The 22,240-nt window shown below is 49.6% G+C and overlaps 7 protein-coding genes across 7 annotated transcripts; 3 read left to right on the forward strand and 4 right to left on the reverse strand.

Moving 5' to 3' along the window:
• Nucleotides 1-108: 108 nt before the first annotated feature.
• On the reverse strand, nucleotides 109-7,913 carry PEX2_032510 (Acyl transferase/acyl hydrolase/lysophospholipase; the record flags this gene model as incomplete). Its single annotated transcript, XM_016740526.1, has 6 exons — nucleotides 109-897; nucleotides 963-1,082; nucleotides 1,379-1,450; nucleotides 1,509-1,901; nucleotides 1,965-2,080; nucleotides 2,144-7,913. 6 exons carry the CDS (start codon nucleotides 7,911-7,913, stop codon nucleotides 109-111), a joined length of 7,260 nt encoding a protein of 2,419 aa, XP_016594214.1.
• A 493-nt stretch (nucleotides 7,914-8,406) lies between these two features.
• Nucleotides 8,407-9,596, forward strand: PEX2_032520 (RTA1 domain-containing protein; the record flags this gene model as incomplete). Its single annotated transcript, XM_016740527.1, has 4 exons — nucleotides 8,407-8,428; nucleotides 8,477-8,855; nucleotides 8,943-9,180; nucleotides 9,231-9,596. The coding sequence occupies 4 exons, from the start codon at nucleotides 8,407-8,409 to the stop codon at nucleotides 9,594-9,596; spliced, it is 1,005 nt and encodes a 334-aa protein (XP_016594215.1).
• A 577-nt stretch (nucleotides 9,597-10,173) lies between these two features.
• PEX2_032530 (uncharacterized protein) lies at nucleotides 10,174-11,341 on the reverse strand (the record flags this gene model as incomplete). Its single annotated transcript, XM_016740528.1, has 2 exons — nucleotides 10,174-11,129; nucleotides 11,230-11,341. 2 exons carry the CDS (start codon nucleotides 11,339-11,341, stop codon nucleotides 10,174-10,176), a joined length of 1,068 nt encoding a protein of 355 aa, XP_016594216.1.
• A 4,032-nt stretch (nucleotides 11,342-15,373) lies between these two features.
• Nucleotides 15,374-16,606, forward strand: PEX2_032540 (pepsin-like aspartic protease; the record flags this gene model as incomplete). Its single annotated transcript, XM_016740529.1, has 1 exon — nucleotides 15,374-16,606. One exon carries the CDS (start codon nucleotides 15,374-15,376, stop codon nucleotides 16,604-16,606), a length of 1,233 nt encoding a protein of 410 aa, XP_016594217.1.
• Nucleotides 16,607-18,424: 1,818 nt separating this feature from the next.
• Nucleotides 18,425-18,952, reverse strand: PEX2_032550 (uncharacterized protein; the record flags this gene model as incomplete). The annotated part of the gene is made up of 1 exon (XM_016740530.1): nucleotides 18,425-18,952. The coding sequence occupies one exon, from the start codon at nucleotides 18,950-18,952 to the stop codon at nucleotides 18,425-18,427; it is 528 nt and encodes a 175-aa protein (XP_016594218.1).
• Nucleotides 18,953-19,495: 543 nt separating this feature from the next.
• On the forward strand, nucleotides 19,496-20,505 carry PEX2_032560 (Fructosamine/Ketosamine-3-kinase; the record flags this gene model as incomplete). The annotated part of the gene is made up of 2 exons (XM_016740531.1): nucleotides 19,496-19,568; nucleotides 19,628-20,505. The coding sequence occupies 2 exons, from the start codon at nucleotides 19,496-19,498 to the stop codon at nucleotides 20,503-20,505; spliced, it is 951 nt and encodes a 316-aa protein (XP_016594219.1).
• A 353-nt stretch (nucleotides 20,506-20,858) lies between these two features.
• PEX2_032570 (uncharacterized protein) lies at nucleotides 20,859-21,509 on the reverse strand (the record flags this gene model as incomplete). Its single annotated transcript, XM_016740532.1, has 1 exon — nucleotides 20,859-21,509. The coding sequence occupies one exon, from the start codon at nucleotides 21,507-21,509 to the stop codon at nucleotides 20,859-20,861; it is 651 nt and encodes a 216-aa protein (XP_016594220.1).
• Nucleotides 21,510-22,240: the final 731 nt, after the last annotated feature.

The raw sequence follows: 22,240 nt of genomic DNA on the forward strand, positions 1-22,240 counted from the left end.
ATCTGATTTTATCACTATAGCTGTCTGACATCTACTTGCTTCCTGGATTGCCCATGCATTGCCACATCATCCGCGATCGAATCAGCCTCTAGTATCCACAGTTCTTTCTCATCGTAAGCTCGCCCCCAACTCCTGCAGCCCATCAAAGCCGCCCATGTGGCTTGCTATTGCCAGGCCACGTTGTCGCTCCATCTCGACATGGGCCCAGGTCCACGGGTCCTGCTCGCCCCCAAAAGGAGCTGCGCCATCGACTAGATCCTGACACGGTAAAGGCAGGCGATCTGGTGCAACCGTAGCAGCCACATTCACGGCTGTAGTGTCCTCGTCTGCCAAAAGCCGAAGATTACGAAATACCTCCGCTGGCTGCATTGTCTGCCGTCCCTGCTTGAAGACATAGCGAGAAACTGCTGAGGCAAAAATTTCATCTTGCATCTTCTCTGTCTCATGCCGACCACGAGGCTTCAAGAAATAACTAACGATATACACCCATTTATCATCCCAGGCCAGTACGCGTGTCACGAGGTCGTATCTCTGATATGGCTTGATCTCACGACGGAAAAGACAAACCACGCCCCCTAGAGCGGCGATGAGCTGTTTCCGCCGGTTGCGCCGGCTGTACACACTCTCGGGTGCCAGGGTAGTGCGCGGAGAGAGCGGGGTGATGGCGTCTTTGAACAAGGTGACCAGGAGCTCGATGCGGCTCACGTCGAGATCGGCATAGAAGGTGCTGTTGGATTTGTGCAAGTTGAAGTCAAGCTCCGCAATGGAGCAGTAGGAGCGTGTGTATCGAGGGCGGAAGATGGTCGAGGGAGCTGAGGAGACTGTTGATGAGCTCGCGACGAGAGCGCTATTGCGGTGCCAGACCAGATGTTTAACGAGAATATTGAGTACTCGGGCCTACATAAGGTAACGAGGTTAAAAAGCGTTTGAACCAGTTAGTAAAAGATGACAGTGAGACAAACATGCCACAGACCCGGCAAGGCCTTCGGGTCCAAGAGAAAGAATCCAACTACTGCACCGAAAAGCGCAGTCAGCGCAGGGAGAGAAATCATGGTGAGTGCACGGGAGGACAAGGGGCTAGTCTAGATAGCGCAGGAATAGCGCAGGAATAGCGCAGGAAGAAAAATCAAGAAGTAGTGATGAGGAAAGTGAGAAAAGAGGGCATAATGGGTTTAAATAGTAATTCTGTCTTATTTAAAGGGTGGGTCATGTATGTGATCCTAGAGCGCCCGGCCATGTCGACGGAATCTAAGCTTTCCAGGGCTACGAATGGGGATCGGGGAGGAAATGATATAATACGGTCTGTACATACAATTTCAGGATTAGGGAACGAAAAGTTTGAAAAATGAAGATCAACTACGAAGACTCATCAGAACACCTTCATCGCCTGAATAGCGCCCTCAATCTTTTGCAGGCCATCTGCGCTCGTTGGGTCAAGATATGTATCCCACTAAGTCATGATTAGCAACCATTCCTTCAGCAATACACAGAAGAACGAATATAATTACCTCGCGCAAAACGCCTTCAAGCGCTACGGAGCCCGTTGTCCGGTGGACGAGCTCGAAATACTCTTTGCTCAGCTCGAACGGCTGGGCTGTCAAATTCGGGATATACCGACCTACAAGGCATTTAGGATCCAACGAATGGCCGTCGATGAGATTCAGCAGACAGCGTCTGAAACCTGCCACGCCAGGCAGCAGCGAGGAGGAATGGAACGGTACGTCAATGCCGCGCAAGGGAATTGTCGCACAGCCACGAGTCAGTGTCGTTGGGGGATTTGCCAGCGCGACTTGCTCGATTTGTGCTTGCGCCAGGCTGACGATCTGCTCTGGCGATTCTGGCAAGGGGGCATGGGCATGGAGATAGTTGAGCACTGTAGCGAGGCAGTGGAGCGCATGAATCTATGATGTTCAGATCCAGTCAGTAGGTGGTAATTTACCCAGAAGAGCTGGAGATTCACTTACCTGTCCGGCGCAGACATATTGCAAGCTCAAGACATTGAAATTAACGATCTCCAGTAATTGACCAGTCTGCGTGGCAATAGTCTTCACAAGTAGCTGCAGAGCCTCCTGTCCGAAACCTTAAGAGTGGAGACGACAAATCAGCCTTCAGTTTATCAAAATGATGCTAGGTATATACGTACCAGGTGCAACGCGACTGGGGTCAACTGCACACATGCGATAGTCTGAGTTTCCCTTTTCGTCTCGGGGGACAGTATACTGCATCAACAGACCGCGATAGAAGACCACCTGAACGAGGGACTCGACATTGAAGATCTTGCCCACCGCTCCAAGAGCAGCATACTCACCCAATGAATGGCCGGCATACGAGCTGCGTTCCGAAATCAGACCACGCGATTGCAAATCGGCAAAAATAGCCAGTTCCATGAGCGTCAGAGCCGGCTGTGTGAACTGCGTGGCTGAGAGTAAGCCCTGGGGCGAATAATAGGTGTGGAACTCAGTCTCCTCGTCAATTTGGGGGAACAATTGCAGCAGCTGGACATTCCCATCGGGCCCAATGGACTCTCGCGTCATACTACGATATTGGTCACGGATGTGTCGGCCTTGAGGCCCTCCGAAGTAGACGGTCAACTCCTTGGGATCATTCCGCACGATGTCGGTAATGCGGAAGCCATAGTTATCGGAGAAGTAGGCATCAGCATAATCCCAGACCTGCTGTGCCGCTTTGCTTTGGGCATAGAGCTGCATACCCATGCCCTTTTGTTGACTACCCTGACCAGTGAAAAGGAATGCCGTCTCCTCAGGTTCGATCTCAGCTTCTCCACGCAGAACGGTCTCGCCGCGCCCGACGTGCTTTGCTTCCACTGAGACGATCTTGCGTCCCGCCAACATGCCGATGTGCTGGAAGACGACTTCAATCTTATCTCCCGGTAGCACCATACTCGTGAATGAGCAGTGGAAGCTACGGAAGGCGCCGATGGCTGAGGCACAGGTGTAGTGTTCGACAAGTCCACGTACCCGTGCCGAGGTGTACATGCCGTGCGTGATCAGACCTGGTAGATCTGCATATCGCGACAGCGACGCGGACACATGGATGGGATTGAAGTCCCAGGAGACGTGAGCATAAGCCTCGTTAGAGTGTGGCATAGTGAGAATCAAAGATGCGCCATCGTTAGTCAAGGGACTAGGCTGATCAAACATAGCGCGCTTCTGCACTGGACTACCATGACGCTTGAGGTAATCCATGACAGGGCTACCTCGGCAGGTGACTGCGTGATAGTCTACGGTCGCAATCGGCCGCGAACCACCTGGGAGCGATGAATTCACGCGAACTTCACCAACAGTAGTAACGGTCTTGAAGGTGTCCTTGCTGGCGTATTGGTAGGTCGAACGAAGTACGAAGACCAAAGTCTGGTTTTCCAGGTCGAGCGACCGATCCAGGGGCTGGAACCAGGACTTCGAGTTCAAGATCGCAACCTCCATCGGGCTACGGGGGCAGAGCTCCATCTCTTCCTCGTCCACTTTGCGGAACATATTCTCCCAGTCTGTGTGGTGGCCTCGGTAGAGGAATTGACTGCTTAATTCGAGCACGACCTTGTTCTCATGGTACACATCCGCACGTACCTCGACCAATTTACCTGTCTCCTCGATCGTAATGGCTTGTATACGAGACTTGGTCTCAAGTGCATAACCTGCCTGAATGGGGTCCGCATCTGCGGGAATGCGGAAGCCATTGGTGAGATGCACCAGCGTCAACAGATCGACGTCAAGCTCCCGCGAGAAAAGCGGCTTCATCAAAGCTTCCCAGCCAATGACGACACCAAAGTCCAACGGTGCCGCCATCCGTTTGCCACGCCGCTTGCTAGCGGCATCGCTGGAATTCTGTACACAATGGGCGAACTCGGCGATTGAGTCGGCCGTCACCTCAAACTGCGATTCGCAGAAGGTGTCGTGGACCGAGGGCCATGTCTCTGGTGGTTCACCCGCGAACCAGACTCTATAGTAGAAGTCTTTGACACGCTGGTTGCGGCCTTCCATAATTTCATGGATGGGAGCGTAAACAGCCTCACGCCTGAACTGGAACTTCAACTGCAGACCAATAGCGGCACCTCCAGCATTACGGTAGTTGATGATCTCAAGCGTGATAACGTTAGGCTCATCCACTCGCACCTCCACGACCTTGACCGGCTCAGAGTGTGGCCGATGTTCGAACAGCGTGATTATCGGATCTGCCGAAAGGCCTCCGTGGCCCTGCTGCACCATCACATACGATTCACGCGTGGGCTGGAAAAGCCGCCGCAGCGGATTCTCGCAGATGGCTCGGCCCTGCACGATCGTCGCTGCGTGGAAGAATGCTTGGCGCCAGCCTCCATTGGAACCGCCCAAGGCCACAAGCCATTCTGCTAACGAGGGTGTCGGTGGCGCACCGGGCGCACCGTCCAGTGGTTTCACTTCATATAACATCGCGCCTGTGTTTCCGACGGGCGAGCAATGAATGCCCAGCTCTGCAAGTCGCCAGTCCTGTGGGACAGAGTATGGGCTGAAGCAGTCGACAATAGGGATACCATCCTGCTGGTATTCGGGATCTTGCTGCTGCAGGCACTCAATGTGTCCATGGTAGATGCTACCTAAAATGTCGCCTGCCGGCTCGTCCACCTTAGTTGAATATCGCGCCGCCACTGGGCCGTGCAGAATACAAACCCGGCCGACATCAGCGTCAGCAACAGCTGCAAGGTCCTCTGACTGCCACAGTGAGTCTTTTTTGAAGTAAGTCTCGAAGTTTTCGTCGAGGACAGGGACAAACGGTACTGGCTTTGTGCCGCGTCTCTGGCATAGAAGCAAAAAGTATTCCGCATCTTGCGTGCCAATAAGCTGGGCCTCAGCGGTCGGCAACCGCTTCAAGATGGCGTTCAGCGCTGTTGTCGGATCAGCAAGAGCCTCGTCGCCGTTGACTTCGCTGAGTCCGGGGCCGGGGGCTACGTCGCCAATGCGGGCCTCCACGCGCTTTAGGAAATCTTGCAGGAACAAGCGGTAGGAATCATCGATCCAGCGGCCCTCAGCCGACACATAGGTAAGCGCAACAAAACGGCGCAGAACCTCGGCGTAAGTCATCTCCTCCAAGTCGACAACAGATCCCTGGACATCGCACCCAAACCAGACCTTCACCGAATCGGTATTCAGTCGCTGAATCAGGTAGTCACGGTGTTTCTGCAGATACGCGACGCGCTTGCTACGATCAAGGCTGAAGACATTGCGATCTAACTCAGCCCATAGTTGCACACCCCGCGTAGCCAGCTTATGAATAGGCTCCCCCATCTCTGAGGTTACAGTCATAATGCCGCCAGCTGGTTGTGTGTATGTCTGCTCCCAATCACCTTCATCCTCGACTCCTGGCGCATTCACAATTGCCTGTTTTACAGCTGGGCTGGTATGCGCTTCTTTGGCGGTCATCAAACGACTGCCGAGAAGGATACCATCGAAGGGCATGGGTGGGCGGTTATACCGACAGGCCCAATCACCTGTTAGGTAGGGGAATGTGTCCTGTGCACCGCCGAAGCCACTGCCCGCTACAAGAATAACGTTCTCGAAGCGGCGGATGGAGTCGTAGGCTTGCAAGATCGGTTGGTGGAAGTCCTCGAATGAGTGGTGTCCACCACCTCGCCCACCTGTCCATTGGAGTAGAATAGGGAAGGTGGGATGAGCCGATGCGATGTCGAGGACTTGGTATATTGCGGGTAAAGTGCCAGGCTTGAAGCCCATGTGGCGTAGACCGAGCTCGTTGATGTACCGAGTGGCCACCTCGAGTGAAGGCACGCCTGCGCCGATAGTGAGTCCCTCCAGGGGAACGCCGGCCGCGCGTAATTTGGCTAGCAGCGGAATCTGCCACTTCACTGCGTGAGGAGCGGCGTAGATCATGTTGCAGGTGATGCCCCGGCCAGCAGGTACCGCGTCCAGCAGCTTGTAAATGTCTGTCTCCAACTGGGCGGCTTGATGGAATCCGCCCAGTGCCAATTCGACATGATAGCCGGCGCGCATAACTGCCGCACAGAAATCCCAGGCTGCAGTTGTGGGCGTCATTCCGGCCACCATGACTGGTGGCAAGCCCAAGAGGCGACTGAGCTTAGTATCGACAAGCACGCCGCCGCCGGCAATCTGTACCAACTGCGGTCGGTAGCGATTCCGCCATATAGGTCCGTAGACGAGACCCTTGGGCGCAGGATTCCAGTTAAAGAACTCACTGCGATCTCCCAGCTCGGTGCGGGAGCTGGAGATGCCCGTGGCCAGGATAGTACGGACACCAGTACCCTCCTTGAGTCGATTAGTGAGAGTTCCAATGCCAGACGCACCATCAGGCCCAAAAGCAAGAATATGCGTGGATCCAGGAAAATTCACGGCCCGTGGCCAGACGACTTGCTGGGTCGTTATCATCGCAATGAGCTTGGGAATCAAGTTGACGGCTCCACACTTGCGTAGATCTGTCCCTGTGTGGGTGCAAAAGACAGGGATTCGGAGTTGGTCACCGGTTATGGTGAAATCGGCGACACGCTCCAGCACGCCCGGAGCGACATCTGTTAGATAGCTGCTGTGGAAGGCCGTGGTTATTGGAAGGAATCTGGTATGGATCTCAGGCTTTCGCTGGCTGAAAGGAATCCGATGTTGCAAGCCCTTTGCCGGAGCTTTCACCTGTCGTAGCCAAACATTGAACCCATGAAGTGACAGTGGCGGTCCAGCCAAAACGGCATTGGTAGGCCCGTTGATTAGAGCTATCTCAATGCGGGCATCAACGGGCAAATACCCATTGACGGAAGCTACATAGGTGCGGAGCTGGGAGATTGGACAGTCTGCCACACTCAGCATGGGTCCTGGAAAGCCCTCGCCGTTGGCTTCGGCGTCTGCGACAACAGCCGGCGGCAGCTGGCCCACGGCAAATTGGTCCTGGCTGGCAGTTCCGATGGCGAGCAGCAAACGAATCGCATCGAGCGCGAGCGCGTCGAATTGCGTCCATGATTGTGCCACTGCAATCACAGTGGCTGGGATGATGCCTTGAGAATGTCCCGTGGCTCCAGCAAGCGCGGTCTGAAGCTGGGCAGGTGTGGTACCCACTATGCGTCCGACGACTCGATACCAGGCCAGCTGCAACAACCCGATGAGCGGCATACTGATAGACGCACCGATTAGGTAGTCAGATGGTGGCGTACGATCCGGGTTCTCGAGCCAGGTGACTATGTCCATGCCGTTGTGATAGAATCGACTAATGCTCTCCTCACGGGTCTCGCGCTGCAGCATACTCGAGACTGACGGAATGAGGTCTTCCACCAGCGGGCGATAGGTCTGCCAGAGCATCCGCAGCTCTTCAAAGTAATCTTCATCATTGCCCTGCCCGCCGAACACAGCATATAGTCGTGCTTTGCGTTGCTGCGCGGCAGCCAGGAGCGCAGAAGGTGCCGCTGGTCGACTGACTCTGCGCAGAACATGGCGCGCACGTACGTAAGCAGCTAAAATGGCCGACTCGGCGTCTGCGGAGATGTCCAAGGCATAGACTACACCATGGATCTCGCGCTGCAGTAGAATATCACGATCGAAGGTATCGAGGGCGATGGTCAAAAGATGTCGGAGATCGTCAGCCAGTCCATGAGGAGATTGCTCCAAACGACGCACGGTAAAACCAATAAAGCGGGCCCAAAGCTCCACCAGAGAGGATATCGGCTCGGCCCCACCAGCGGTTTGAAGATCATGGAGAAAGTCATCGCGCAGCTGAAGCGCAGCGGGGAATGAGGCAGTAGAAATGGAGAGGGTATGTGTGAAACGGCCATCTGTGATGGTAAGGATTTGGCTGCCCCAAATGTTGCTGGGCGACGACGAGGTGGATAGTTCATCAGGCGTTGACCAGTTCGAGGAAGTCGAAGCCGACAAGACAGCCGACGGCCCTAGCAATTCGGTCGAGATCAACATGACAAAGAAACAATTGAACCGCCTAGGCTAGGCGTCAACATATTTTTTCCCCATCGCGAACGCCAGACCCTGCCATATATTCTTCATTTCTTTGTCTCTTTTTCTCTTTGTCTAGGCATCGTCGTTGACGGTGGGGCGCAATCGCGACGGGTGGGTCTTGTGAGATGTTGAGCCCTAAGCGTCTCACCGTGCAGTGACGCTAGCTCACCGTGCAGCATTCCCAAGGTTGCCGCCAATCTGACACACCAAAATAGCCCAGCCTCCATACGAGGCTAGAGGCGCTTGGGGGGCCAGAAATGCGTTGGACCAATGCCGATCATCAGGCAGCCGTTCTAAAGGCCAAAACCCGACGGCTGATCGACCGTGAGATTTAATTCAATTTAAGAATCTCGCCCGTCAACACCTTGTGACTTTTCTCCGCTCGTCTGTTCTGTTGTTCTTTTATCACTGTCTTTGATCTCTGAGTGCTGTTACACTCTTGTTGGCCGTTATTATGGGTTGGCCAACTCATTGTGGTATGTTCTTCTTCTATTAATCTTCTGGGCCTTGACTGATCTTGATAGATTTGTCCAGCGAGGACGCTCAATATGCCTACTGCGCCAATGGGCCCGCCGCTGTCTTCTTCACAGTTATGTTCGGACTCACCTGGATCGTCCATTTCGCTCAAGCGATCATGTACCGGAAGAAGTTCTGCTGGGTGATTGTAGTGGGCACAGTGTGGCAATGCATCGGAATGATTATGCGCACCTACTCGACCATCGATCAGACCAAGTCGACGACCACAGCCGCCGGACAGCTGTTGATTCTTCTGACGCCCTTATGGGTGAACGCCTTTGTGTACATGATCTTCGGCCGCATGGTCTACTACTTCTTACCAGAGAAGAAGGTGGCAGGCATTCGGGCCGAAAGACTGGCCCAAATCTTCATCTGGCTGGATGTGAGGTGAGTTTCGCCCCGAAAGGCCGCCCTGGGTCAACTGTCCAGGACACTCTTCTCGTGTAATGAAACTAGCTGACTCTGATCTGACAGCTCTTTCATTGTTCAAGCAACTGGTGGTATCATGGACTCGGACTTTAGCAACGAGATGAACAAAATCGGACTGCACATCTACACAGCCGGCATTGCAGCGCAACAGTTCTTCATCCTGTGCTTCTGCGGACTACTATTCGCCTTTCACCGTCGGATGCAAGAGCATGGTAGCATTTCTCGTGGCGGTGGCTGGCGCCCGTTGGTGATGGCCATGTGGGCCACTTTGACATTCATCACGGTAGGTCACCTTTCCAGGACCATTAGTTACAGACGATTAATGCATATTAGATTCGAATCATCTACCGTCTGATTGAATTTGCCGATACCGACAAGGCCGGGACAAGCCCCTTGACCCTTCACGAGGCACCCTTTTACTGCCTGGAATTACTGCCCATGCTCTCCGCCATGGTCATCTGGAACATCTGGCACCCTGGCCGTTATCTCCAAGGAGATGACTGTGACTTTCCCAAGAAAGTAAAGCTGTCCCGCAATGAAAAGAAAATGATAAAGCAAGAAGCCAAAGATAGCAAGCGCCGGGGTCATCGTCGCTCGTCTAGTCGTAAGGGTACACGTATTTCTGAGTCTCACCCGGCGAATTCGTTCGACGAAGGGGCTCTGGAGTCGCAGAGTTATCCATTGCGAGGACATAGATAATCAGCTATATATCAAGTAGGGAGTACATACAGAGAGAGTCTTTCAGACATGACCAGCAAAGTGCCTATTGTAATTCTAAGCATTCAGATTTACTTTCAACAGTTACTTGTGTCTCAAACACTCGAACATGTATCAATGCCGGATTTCAAATACTATCTGCATTATCTTACAAGTTGTTCAATCTAAGTCTGTCGAGAGCGGACATTCACACTGGCAAGAGAGAGGTATAAGTACTAACAGTTAGAGGGACATTCTACAGGGTAGTCCTGGAAGATCAGTAGCAAAACCTATCCTCCGTGGCCGCACGAATCATAAGCTTAATCAGGCAAATGGAAAATCTAATATGATGTGACCGGGGTTTTGTTGGAACTCTTGTGTGTAAATAGAAACAGAGAGTATCCCGCTCACCTGGGCAGGCTTAACCTGCCACTAGACCCAGGAAAGAATGCAAGAACAAAGAAGAGACACCTGGGTACGCTAGCCCCGTCCCAGAGGCAAATGAACCGAAGATGCAGAGAAACCAGAAAATTGAAGATGATAATATATCCCAACCCCATTCTTATTTATAGAACAGCACCTATATGCAAGCATCATAAACCCTCGTCTGCCCCTCAAAATCTGGAATATCCAACTGCACCCCAGCATGAACCAACATCTCAACTAGTTCTTGCTGGTTCGACTCACAAGCCATATGCAGCGCGGTACGTCCCAACCAATCCTGATCATTCACAGCACGGGCTGAATGCTCAATTAGGACGCGCACAACCCCCGGCTGCTGAGCCTGTACGGCGATATGGAGTGCTGTCTCACCCTTTCGGGTAACCCAGCTGATTAGGTCTCGAGGTGGGGAGCTAGATAGTAGCAGTCGCACTACACCTGCGTGACCTTGTTGCGCGGCTAAATGAAGGGGCGTGAAGCCCGCGCTGTCTGGTAGGGCGGGATCGGCACCGGCCTGTAGTAGTACTGCTAATACGGACTCGTGGCCGTATAGTGCTGCGCGATGTAATGCTGTGTGTCCATGTGCTCCATCAGGTCCTCTTGTAGTGGAACTGCAGGTGCTCTCTGGGGTTCCGCGCGGGGTGTGTAGAAGTGGCGGTGCGGGTGTTGAGCAAAGAAGGTCTGTGTCGATTGAGCTTTGAAAGGGATGGGCTTGATTCTTGGGCGAGGTCGAGAGCGAATCGGAGCCAGAGCCCATGGTCTTCAAATTGAAGATTTGATGTGTATCCTCATCCAGCGATTGTGCCCAGGGGCTTCCGGTGAGGCCAACTTGATCCAGTTGTGAGATGTATGAATGTAGATCGGACGGCAGTTGTGGGGGGTCCTGCCGTTGTATATGATGGTGAGGATGCGCATATGGTTGCGATGGCCATTGCCCTGATGATTGTGGTCCCACAACAGGTTGCTGCTGTGGTGCCCCTGGTTGAGAAGATTTTGAGTCTAGAGGAGAAGACAGCCCACCGGCGGCTGATCTGGCAGTGGCTTTAGTCTGTGTGCTGTTCTGGGATGTGGGATTCTCGTCCCCCTTGCGTAACCCTAAAACTCATCATCAGCTCTGTGATCTACCAAGATCGTCCCGCTCTATCCACCGAGTCTCAGTCTCCATTTTGCAACCAAAGACAATTTTCCTACTCACTTTTTCGATATCCACGTTGGGCAATTCGATTTTGCGCCCGACGACGCTCCACTGGGTCACTGATATTCGCCCAGTTCTCGCCCAGCACTGGGGTTCTAATCACGAAGATCATCGATTTAGCTTAGGCAACTCCAATCCAATTTGGAGTCAGGGGGAGGGGGGGGGACGAACTTGATCATGATGCATAGAGGCTCACCTAGCATGGCCATGCAGGCAACAAGTAAAACAACCACAGGCGGGGACCACTCATTCAGATCCACGGTGTCACAAAGCAGTCTCAGTCATGATACGCATTAATTATCAGCATGGCTCTGGTCTTCATCTCCTTTTAAATCTTGCTGACGAGGTGGCACCCAAGGACCAACCATCTTAGGTGCTGTTCGAGCGAACGGCGGCAGTCACCATCGACCGTACCCACTGGCAATGCGCACTTGTTGCTTACGCATTTTGATACGGAGCTTCCTTGATTATACGGTCTGGGTATACTCCATTGTAAAATATTCAGCAAAACCTGTAGAAAAATCCTTTGTTCCTGGTTGCACACGCTAATGCAGACTAATGGTCTGAGAGTGTTTTCGTTTGACCAATAGCCTCCATGCCTCAGCGATCGGGCTAGCGGCGCCCTAGCCATTGCAAATTGGGCGGTGGCACGTTGCTTGGGGGCTAATTCCCGCATTCTGTCTACCAATCGAGTGCGGTGTCTTCCGCCCATTCCAGGCCTCCATGCCTACCCTAATACCGGGAGAGTCCCTGAGCACCCCCCTCCCGAGAAACTTACCCGGCGATCACTCTGATCACTCTGTAAGTAATCTGGGTTATTTTATCGATCATTGATCCTCGTATGTCTACACGGTTGATCTCTCGATCGGTTAATTCGGGTGTTGATTGCCCGATATTAATGTTACCTAGAGGACCTTAGTGTCCTACCCTGCCACGACAGTCCCGCCGAGAAGGGACGCTAATGTGCATGCTCATGCTTACTTTTTTTTAATAGTAATACGAATACTAAGAATCGTTACTAATCAATTCCTAGTATACAGATCACAACTTTTTCCATATTTACTTTGTTGTATGGATCTGAAAGAATAGCATATTTATTACTGGTGGCGTGCATGCAGTAGCGTCCCTTCTCGGCCGGGCTGTCGTAGTGGGGTGTTTTTTATTTACAGGTATTTGTGGGATGCCAAAGCTGACGAAGAGCCTTAGCCTTGAATTATGGACAATGCTCAGATCCCCCGTAGGGCCCATGGTCATCCATTAGGCAAACCAAAGGCGTGATTCGTGATCTGACGAAATGGCAAAATGCAACACATCATCCACATTACGAGCGTTGGCTTAAACGTAAAAATTGGATATGACAGACAAGCCATCAGAGCCTTGGAATATCTTCACAATCACGTCAGCCTGGGGATTGGTAAATATATGGGGAGCTGAAATATTCATCGGTTGTTATATCCAGTCTGGGCCGAGATAGGGCCGATACCACATTCTCTAGCATTGGGAAATGACCGTGAGACCTTGATAGAAAAGGAAAATGGCCCCCAAAAGAATATATAGCAAGGTGTTTCATTGATGTGCGAGCGGGGTTTCCTGTCCAGGTGCCAATGCTAGCCTTCATCTAAATAGAACTCAGGTCGGTCAGCTTCCGAACGTACAAAGTGGAGAAGTCGGGGACTAATATTCTAAGCCTGCTGCACAGTGAGCATCCTTTGTTCGTAAACCCTAGCCTACTATACCCCATTAGGAAAGATCACAAAAGGAGGGTAAGCCTGAAAGCTTGGTACCCCAGAACCAACCTTGGAAGTACTTGTCTCGATGGATGCTAGTCTAATATGATGATCCAATCATATAGATGAACTCGGTCGCGTGATTGTCATACGGAAGTTGCAGGGCGTTGAAATCGGTCTAGACACGGATTACTTCGTACTCGTACCTTTTTACCAAGCCACACCCCAGTGGAGCAGTGCGGGTTCCGGAGTGAGACGACAGTTCACCTGACCTCAGTGACAAAAGTTCAGCCGACCGGCGGCCCACCCAAAACACGTGACCATATTCCTACCTCATCTCCACCAGTCAGCCCAATCCCACCAATCCGTTTCTAAAACTTACCAATACCCACTTCTCCACCAATCAGATTGACTTCATCAATACAGTGCCAAATTCATCAATAATCTATTGCAAACCCATTACCTAGAACCTTCTACGTTAATCACGATATCGGTCAAATCCTCAAGGCCTAGAAAGCTTATATGGCCGCGAAGCTAGAAGACCTTAAGCTTCCCCCTATTGAGCAAAATATAAGTATAAACTAAGGAGAATAAGTCATTATAAAGGTATTATTAAGGTATTATTTACTAAATATAATATACTAGGTAAATACGTAGGATCTAGTTTACTATAATAAGGTATATTACCGCGCTGATAGATATTATATTACAGTATATTACTTTATCCTTATAACCATAGTGTTACGCACTACCTAACTGGTCACAGTTATGTTAGTAGAATTACTATTTACCTATCGTAGGCCGAAAGTAGCTGCCTTCTCGCTGACCCTTCCTTTCTACCGGGTGTATTGCACGTGAATGCTGACTGGTCCGTTGGTTGGCTCTCGGTGGCCTATCTGTGTGCCTTCTGGGTCACCACTGGTTGGTGACGGGTAGGTCCGACATATAGCCCAGTACTTCGGCTATTACAATCAGTGGTAGGGGTAGTAAGAAGTTATCAATAATAATATCACTCTAGGCAATCTAGGAATAGTCCTCTAGGCTTATAACTGTAGGGGGTTTTATGGTTGCGAAATACTAGGGAAAGGTAGAAGAAAAGACATTAATAAAACATTAAGATATTAGTATTTATTATGGGTAATCGTAAAACGATTAATAATCAAATACAAGCGACCTGATCTGACCGGTGGTAAAATCATATGATTTGGGTGGGTCACCGGTCAGCTGAACTTTTGTTACAGAGGTTAGATGAACTGCGTCCTGCTCTGGAGTCGAACTTAAAACCTGCTCTGAAAACCAAGCTCGGCATTTGGCTTTGGCTTTACCGTTTTGCGGGTAGACAATTTAGCGCTTTATTGAACACTTGAATTCAATTTCGGTTTAATGCCGATCCACATCAATTTACATAGAAGTATTCAGTTCCCTACACCGATTGAAGATAATCGTGATACTACCGGCAATGCAACTTTAGATCTGAGGTCAGGCGTCCGAAGTACAGCAACTAAATGGAGTGTCAGCACTTCTGCAGCTGCAGCTGCATGCCCTTACAGGGACCTGGCTGCAGGTTAGTGCTGATTATTCCATAATACTAGGGTATTAGACTACAAGAGGCCGTGGCGCCGAGGGTTTAAACCTGCAACAAGTTACTGCATATTCCATTTTGGGTAAAAGTGATTATGTTTAAGAAAGACATAATCTTTGACGAACATGGCGTGTGTGATAAGATCCATTGATGCCTTCCCACATCCCTCCGTTCGGGTTTTATTGAAAACCAAGTGGACTATAATCAAAGGGTCGATCCAAGTATCGTGAGACAAGTGATGCTCATTTTTCTCAAACAGAAGTCAGTCAAGTCATCGAAATATTGTAACTTCACGCAAGCTCTGCTGCTAGTAGAGAAGAAGACAGACTGTCAACTACACTTTAAACCCAGTTGAAATGTGGAATTGATCAATTAGAAATGTGCCTATAGATGAAAAGGCGCTGTTTTGTATTATTCGTAGCTCTCAGTGTTATAAGTAGTAGAGATTGTGAATGGGGTGTTTTGTCCGCAGACAGGGTCTCTTCGATCGGTACGGAGTTGTGGGTGTCCACTCTCAATAAACGCGAGGAATCAATTGTCCATGCATTATGTCGGAGCCTATGGGGGATTATAACTAGCCATTCCAGGGCGACCCTGCACATCAGGCAGCAAAAATGGACCAAACAGGGGCTTAACGAATACAACAAAAATAGACGGGCGGCCTTAGCGCCAATCGATACTGATCTGCCTGCTGCTTCTGCTTAGAACCTTTCCAAGTCAATGAAAGCCAAAATGAGGTAGCCTGAAGCTCTTCATTTATCTAAAAGCGCGGTTAGTTCGACTTGTAAGGTTACATTGATTAAACAATCTTACCGCACCACCGAGTAATTCCGAAATGAAGCTCCCCTCTCTCGTCACAGCGAGTCAATTGACTTTTCCCTTAACATTTCAAACTGCGTCCCACACAACCAGCAATACAGCCTCGCTGCTTTCAGCACAATATGGCACAACACTCAACGTCGACGTGACGTTCGCCAATCAGACATTCAAGCTTCTCGTCGATACAGGCAGCAGCGACACCTACGTTGTCAGAAATGACTTCATTTGCATCAATCAAACAACCAACCTTGAGATCCCTCAAGCGGACTGCCAGCACGTCTCCCCAGGGTACAACGAATCAGACACCTATCGTTTGATCCCCAATAAAATATTCGGCATACAATACGGCAATGGTATAGCGAGCGGAGTCATGGCCTACGAAGACATCACATTAGCCGGTATTACTGTCCCCGGACAAGCCGTCGGAATCGTCGACCACAGCAATCCCATGGGCGACGGCATAAACAGCGGCGTGCTAGGCCTCGCCTATCCCTCCCTCACCTCCGCACATCCAGGAGACCATACCGACAATACAACATTTTGGTTCAATCGTGAATGCTACAGTCCCTTGTTCAACACCATGTACGAACAGGGCCTTGTTTCAGAACCCTACTTCAGCATTGCGCTCGCACACACGCCGCGAAACCTTTCTATGCCAACCTTCGGCGGGTACCTCACTTTGGGCGATCTACCGCCGGTGGCGTATGATCCGAAATTTGCCAGTGTTCCCGTAGAAATTTTGGAAAACATTCCGCCCGGTTTCACCTCTGGCAAGCGCACTCGATCATATTGGGCTTTTACCGTGTCTGCTGTGACATTTGGATCCACAACAAAAGTGGATCTCACCACGAGCACGACCTCCATAACTACCAACAGCATGGAGTTCCAGGTATTTACAGATACCGGGAACGACTACAGCTATCTGCCTGCTGTGGTTGCGGATCCCATCAATGCCTTGTTCGATCCGCCAGCTATCTACAATGAGACGCTGGGAGTTGCTGTCGTCAATTGTAATGCACAGCCACCGATGTTTGGAGTACAAATTGGAGACCAGACATTTTATCACGATGGACAGGATCTCATTTATCAGACCGGTGATGGGTACTGTGTCTCAAGTTTAGTGGCGTCGGAGCGTGTGGCGTTTGAGGGCATCATGTTAAACATTCTGGGTGTGCCGTTTTTGAAGAATGTGGTGTCCGTTTACGATTTCGGTAGAAATGAGTTGCGATTTGCGCAGAGGTCGGATTAAAAACTGGGGTTGGGGTAGTGCTTTATATATTTAGATGAACTAGTATCGAATCACGATTCATGGCCTTGTATTTAGTCAATTTCTCAACTGGATAGGGACATTCGCATCCAGTTCAATTCTAGAATTCATCTCTTATTCAAACCTCTCTTTGGCTTGGGCGGATACTTTGGTATGGGCAATCTCTTGTTCGTGTCTCCTGACCCGCTGCTCCTGCATGGGATTAAACAGTAAAGCTGCCGGTTACGAGTATATTATCGTGCTCATCAACAAGCTGCAGAGCAATAAACTAGCTCCAGCAGCAAACATAGGCGCGTACGAAAGCTGGGTCGTTCTGGAGATTTCATCAATGGCCGCCATTTATTCCTCGGTGCTGGCACAGCGGAGGAGCTGGATAACCGCATCGGTGATTGCGTTGGGGACTTAGCCCTCACTAGCCGTGGAGAACACCGACTGATCAGTCTATCAACGCTCTTGCTTTCACACTAATATCAAGATCAAAGTCGACATGAGTCTCATCCAGCTGAAGACAATAACGGCCCTCTATCCACTGACTCTCTCCGCACTGGGAGATTTCTTTACGACCAGTATTCAACGGCCATTGAGCACTTGTTCCATGACAACGACCCAGGGATGGTATAGCCGGTAACTCCAGCTGATTGTCAAACGCTGGGATCGGCCAAATTGCCCTGATGCAAGATCAGCCTGGTACTACCGCGACAGTCTGCATTCGATATTAATCAAATTCAATCGAGCTGGACGATTCAGACACTCAGCATGGTAGAAGCCAGCCCTTGCCACAGGAACCTAGATCTCGATACCATGACGAACATTCCGGTGAAGAACCACTACGGGGATCGGTCCAGTTGAAAATTTGAACTCAAGACTTTTGAACCTGAACTTGGTGAAAAGGTACTACTCACGACGCTTCCATCAAGATTGAGTCCTCGCCGTGTTGAGTGTCTCCTTTATTCCTAGGAGCAAGTGGCGACAGCAAGAGCGATAATCCGTTAGGAATCAAGACAAAAAAGAAATCATGAATAAAACACTAAATTGGATTTACAAACCATTTGACTGGAATTTTCTAAGATATTCCTCAATATTGTAGAATCAAAAATAGGGGGTTAGATATTTCCCGCAACAATGAGAGATGGTATCGTGAATACGAGACTTAACGAGCTGAATAGTGGTATAGCCGTAGAATAGTAATGCCAATAAATGTGGTCCCACTATACATTTGCCTCCCAACTAGAGGCGAAACAACTCAGGATCGACCGCCATGTTAATAACGCCAGCCTTTCGTTGAGGGGACAACGGTCAAGAGTGCTAGGTGAACGACTGCGTTGGGATATGGCTAGCGTGGTGCATTTTATTGAGGTGAGCTGCTGACTTAGCTGCTCCAACTTTGCTCAGATGACGCTCAGTGAGCGAGTTCATCCGGCTTATGTAATGATCAGGCGATGCCCAGGTGCTCAGTGAGCAAGTTTAATGATTATGTAATATTTAGGGGCGTGCTCAGTTTTACTCAGTGAGCAAAGAGCGGCAAGGGTGAGCACGAAAGCGAAAAGGGAAAGCCACCTCGCTCGGCCTAAAATCCGGTGTATATGTTCACCGATATGTATAGTTGTTTTGTATCCTGCATGCCTCTTCTGAGGGATCAGGCAAAATAAATTTATGTCGATCTTGTATTTCTTGAGTCCACAAATCATCTCTGGGGCTGATGTAAACGCAGCTTTGATCCTTTTGATGGAATTTCAAGTGATGAATAATCATTTCCATTGGACATGTAGCATTCCCTCCCGCCTTTCCTGTTTTCCGCCATCAGATATCCCTTCCAATCTCGAATCGTCTTCCGAAGTATCGACAATTTCCCGTATCTTTCATCTTTACCGACCCATCAACTGACCATGGGATCTCGTCTCTCAACTGGCGCATGCGCTTTGTAGTTTCATTGGGACCCCTTTCTGTAAATTGGATCCTCTCCACCTTCATGTGTAACCCTAGCAGCGTGCGTGTGGTCCGTTCATCTAAATCGCCGTCAATCTTAAGATTGATACAGAAAACCCATGTGTTGTACCACACCTCGTTCAGGCGGTTATTCCCCTTCTCCCCTGCACATGAATAGACAAGTTCCCTTCGGAGCCAGGATGGGTGGGGTCGTATACGATCCTGGTGATAGCATTTACCGTGCAAATGAGCACTTCCCTCAAATTTGTGTTTGATAGCCTGCTCTAGAAGTTGAATATGTTGGTGTGCAGTATCCGTGGTAATTCCATGCTGTCTGCCACGTGTATATAGCGAGCCATTCTTGTTCATTTGCTGGGACAGCAAAAACTCCTGTGAGCCCATGGAACTGGCTGAATTTATGTATTTCCACTATAGCATGTATTTACATCGGCTGGTTGGTGAGTGTACCTCATGTTTAGTGGCTCACTGGTGATAGGTTCAGGAGATATATCCAATCACCGTGAGACATTACCTAGATCGTCGGCTTCTCGAAATTAGGCGTATATTGATTAAATCGATCGCACACCACCTTTTCCCTTCCCGCATGCCCATTTCCCCCTATATAGCTTTCCACAAGAGACGTGTCTGTAAGATACGTCAGATTACTGCGGGGAATGTCAGTTAATAATTTCATCGATTTCATTGTCGCGGATGAACGATGCCCCTCCCCTCCCATACTTGGGAGACCCCTCGGACGGGTTCGCTCCTAGTCTATATGAAGTCTAGATTTCACATGGCACTATTGAAGCCCCTAGCGCCTTTACAATTACCCCTCATTTTCCTTAGTCCTCGATATTCTCACGTCTATCAAGTCTTAGCCTTATTAGTTCGAGTTCTATCTTATTCTCACGCTGATTCATTTTTGTTCATGACCTTCCACAAGAAATGAATTACAACTGGAAGGATAGCCTTCAATTTGAGGCCGGCAATACCGAAATCGACCCAGCTGTGTTAAAAGGTAAGCTATATGCTCCCGGCAAACTCATAAATTCGTATTTATATCAATTACATCCCAAGAGCTGCCGGAAGGATGCAAGGTCACATCGACCGAGAATCATGGCGTAAGCTTCTGGGCACAGACAGGTCGTATCAATGTTTTGCTTCGGGATGGAACACCACAATCCTTCTTCATCAAGGTTCTTTCGAAAGAACTAGGCATGGAGATGACCAGGGGTGAATTTCAGTCAATGAGCGCGATATATAATGTTCTGCCAGAATTTGTTCCAAGGCCTATCGCTTGCGGTACCTACAGCACGATACCAGATACCCACTTCTTCCTCTGCGAGTTTCAAGAAATGACTGACGATATGCCTGACCCTCATAAATTTACCGCTCTTCTGTCAACACTACATCAGAAAAGCGTATCGCCTACCGGAAAGTTCGGGTTCCATGTCACCACCTACGCAGGAAACTTACCTCAATTCGTGGGGTGGGAAGAAAGCTGGGAAGTATTCTTCTCAAAGACTATGAAACAGGCACTTGACCTAGAGATTGAAAGGAAAGGGCCTAGCGAGGAGCTCGATGTCCTCGCCAGTGCTCTATTTCAAAGGGTCATCCCGAGGCTTTTAAGGCCTCTTGAGAGTGATGGCCGAACAGTGAAGCCTTCACTTGTCCATGGAGACCTTTGGTATGCAAATGCAGGGATTAATGTCGATACTGACCAGCCTCTTGTCTTTGATGCGTGCAGCTTCTTTGCGCACAACGAATGTAGGTTCTCCTATGAAACACCCACAATTGCTTATGCTAAACATATTGAATTTGAAGATGAGTTTGGCCAGTGGCAACCAGCTTGCAATAGGTTTGGGGATGAATACGTTGCTGCCTACAATAAATTCTCTCAGATTTCCCCACCAGAAGAGGACTTTCAAGGTCGTCTGGACCTTTATAGACTGTGAGATACCTAGAGACTATCTCTCTGGTCGAGGTCGCTAATATCAAGTAGGAGGTTCGACACACATGTGTCCGCGCTTTTTGTCGAGAACAAGACACTTCGTATACAGTGAGGATATTCCGAGCCAACATTTTAGTTTGGCGGCTGATGAACAAAATAGGGTCCTTGATGTCATGAGAGATTTGGTGCAGAGATATGGTTCATAGACAGCAGAAATGATACTATGCTTGTTTCCTAGTTTGTAGTCCTATAAATATGCAAAAGGTCTTGAACCATGTATTACTCATGCTTAGGGGAAGACTCACCTATGAGCATTAAAAGGACGGAAAAGAAGTGAGATCAATAGAATTGATCTACCTAAAGCCAATGAAAATAGAGGGTTGCGCTCTTAAGCTCTGCCTTCCCGTCCAACGACAATGCAATAGATGAGACTTCAGACCAGTCACACCAGCAATAGGTGCAGGCTTTGAAGTTGTTGACACAGACAAGGTGTAGAGAGGATTCGGGGTGGGAGATCCATTTGCGAATTCCTGGCATTTGCGGGTATGTCCGCTCTCTCTCATGCGTACCGCTGTCCAAGCTGAACAGGTGATCAGACTCGCGAGTCGATACCAAGAACTTCGCCGCCGTTCCTCCTACTAGCACATCTGTGATTGCTTTGTCGGAATCGAGGTGGGCCTTGAACAGTACAGTCATATTGCAGAGCCAACCTTTGTCTTCTGAGTTATGGATTGTGTGTACAAAAATTCTGTTGGAAGCATCGATGCTTAGGAGGGCATCTCTCTGTTCAATCCAGGCTAGCAGGCGGACTGGTGACTTGTGGCTGTAGAGTGTCCCTAAGCTCGCAGCCGTTTTTCGTTCGTATAGCACCACTGATCCATCATCCTTTCTGTAAAAGATCACTTCGGAAGTATGATGGATCACCATGGCAGTAATCTTTGCTTTGGCTTCCATAGAAACCGCCTCGACCACTGTAGTAAAAGTGGCCCCGCTGCTGTCATCGCTCATGGACTTTCGCAACAAAGCTTCAGGTTCCCATATAGTGCACTGTGTTTGTTATCTCTCAGATGCCATAGGCTCGCCATCCCATAGTTACTGACTATATAGTCAGTTATCTTTCCTAGTTTGTACAGTAACTCTACAACAATTTACATATTGTATACTATTGTCTACCATCGTAGACATTAATAGGTTATAAGCCCGGGAGCTTATTATTAACGGTTTAACTACTAGTTAATATCCCCAGTGTCTGTGTATGTCTCCCTACACACAGGGGTGGTACTAAGCCTAGTACTACTTAGTTAAAACTCTCGCTTTTCTTACCTCCGCCTACCTAGAGATCTTACCTATTTAGGCAGTAGGAATAGCTTTAGGTTTACAGCTTGTTACTGTTGTTAAACCTAGACCTGGCAGTGACCCTCCGGGTGGTCCATGACCTTGGACCCTCCGAGGGTCCAGCGACCCGCCAAGACCTAAATTTTGACATAAATATATATAAATCATGGTTTATAAGCATATTATTTCCTAATTAGGATAGGTTATGCATGCATAATTTCCTTGGCGGGTCCAGAATCCGGACTTTGGACCCTCCTTAGCGTCTTGGCGGGTCCAAATGGAGGGTCACTGCCAGGTCTAGTTAAACCTGCCAAGGTAATAGGTAGGCTCTGTTTTGTATAGGGCTCTCCCTGCTAGGCGTTATTATCTTAGGTCCTAGAAATTAATATATTAAGTGTTAATTA

This window comes from Penicillium expansum (genome assembly GCF_000769745.1).
Source record: "Penicillium expansum strain MD-8 chromosome Unknown contig94, whole genome shotgun sequence".
NCBI lineage: Eukaryota > Fungi > Ascomycota > Eurotiomycetes > Eurotiales > Aspergillaceae > Penicillium > Penicillium expansum.